General features: G+C 36.8%; 1 protein-coding gene across 1 annotated transcript; it reads left to right on the top strand.

Annotated features, from left to right (window-relative positions):
* Positions 1-318: 318 nt before the first annotated feature.
* LOC116154896 (keratin-associated protein 20-1-like) lies at positions 319-861 on the top strand. Its single transcript, XM_031458641.2, has one exon. It carries the CDS (start codon positions 477-479, stop codon positions 642-644), a length of 168 nt encoding a protein of 55 aa, XP_031314501.1. The 5' UTR covers positions 319-476; the 3' UTR covers positions 645-861.

Genomic DNA, 861 nt, shown 5'->3' with positions numbered 1-861 from the left:
TATTATGTCTTCTCTATATCTTCTGGATGTCTTTTAACAAGTCTACTTCACAAACTTTCCATTATTCTCTACTACTTTGAAACCACACTTTTATTCCCAAGGATGCATATATGAAAATTGAAGGAGGATATTATTAAAAATAAAACTAGGATTTTTAATGTGTTGAATCTGCATGTGTCATATGCTCTCATGGTTGCTAGTAAAATAGTTTAACATTGAAATAGCAGAATTTCTCATTAAAACATATGATTTCATGATAGGCACCATGACACACAGCACAGATGTCTTATGTTGGATATATTTGTTATGAGGAATTCCTGAGATAGTTTTAATGCCAATTAGTTTGGAATATGAATACAACAGAGCTTGTGGTTTGCCCCACATACCACTTGGTATATAAGGCCCTGTGCAGACTATAAAATTAAAACTCTTGAAACTAACTCTACCCTTCAACTGAGACTCCTTCTTCTCACATAATGAGCTTCTACAACAACTACTATGGTGGCCTGGGCTATGGCTATGGTGGCCTGGGATGTGGCTATGGATGTGGCTACGGTGGCTATGGATGTGGCTATGGTGGCTATGGATATTCTTGCTACCGCCCATGCTGCTGTGGAAGATACTGGTCTTCTGGCTTCTTCTGAGTAGTTCTAGATGGCTAATTGGTACGGGATGTTCTCTGATGAGGCATCATGTGTACCTCCTGCACTAATTATAACAAGGATGTTCTAGTTTGTTCAACAATCATTACTGAATTTTAGACTACCATGCAACATCAGATCTTTTTCGATGGAACAGCCTGAGTTTCCAACAATTTAGAAATTTATTCATTTAATCCATGTTAATATTATATGATTGAAT

The sequence above is a fragment of the Camelus dromedarius genome, chromosome 2 (genome assembly GCF_036321535.1).
Source record: "Camelus dromedarius isolate mCamDro1 chromosome 2, mCamDro1.pat, whole genome shotgun sequence".
Lineage (NCBI taxonomy): Eukaryota > Metazoa > Chordata > Mammalia > Artiodactyla > Camelidae > Camelus > Camelus dromedarius.
This window is presented reverse-complemented; position numbering and strand designations above follow the sequence as displayed.

Excerpts from the sequence above, each read along its gene's own strand:
- LOC116154896 (XM_031458641.2), top strand. The coding sequence starts at position 477 with ATGAGCTTCTACAACAACTACTATGGTGGCCTGGGCTATGGCTATGGT.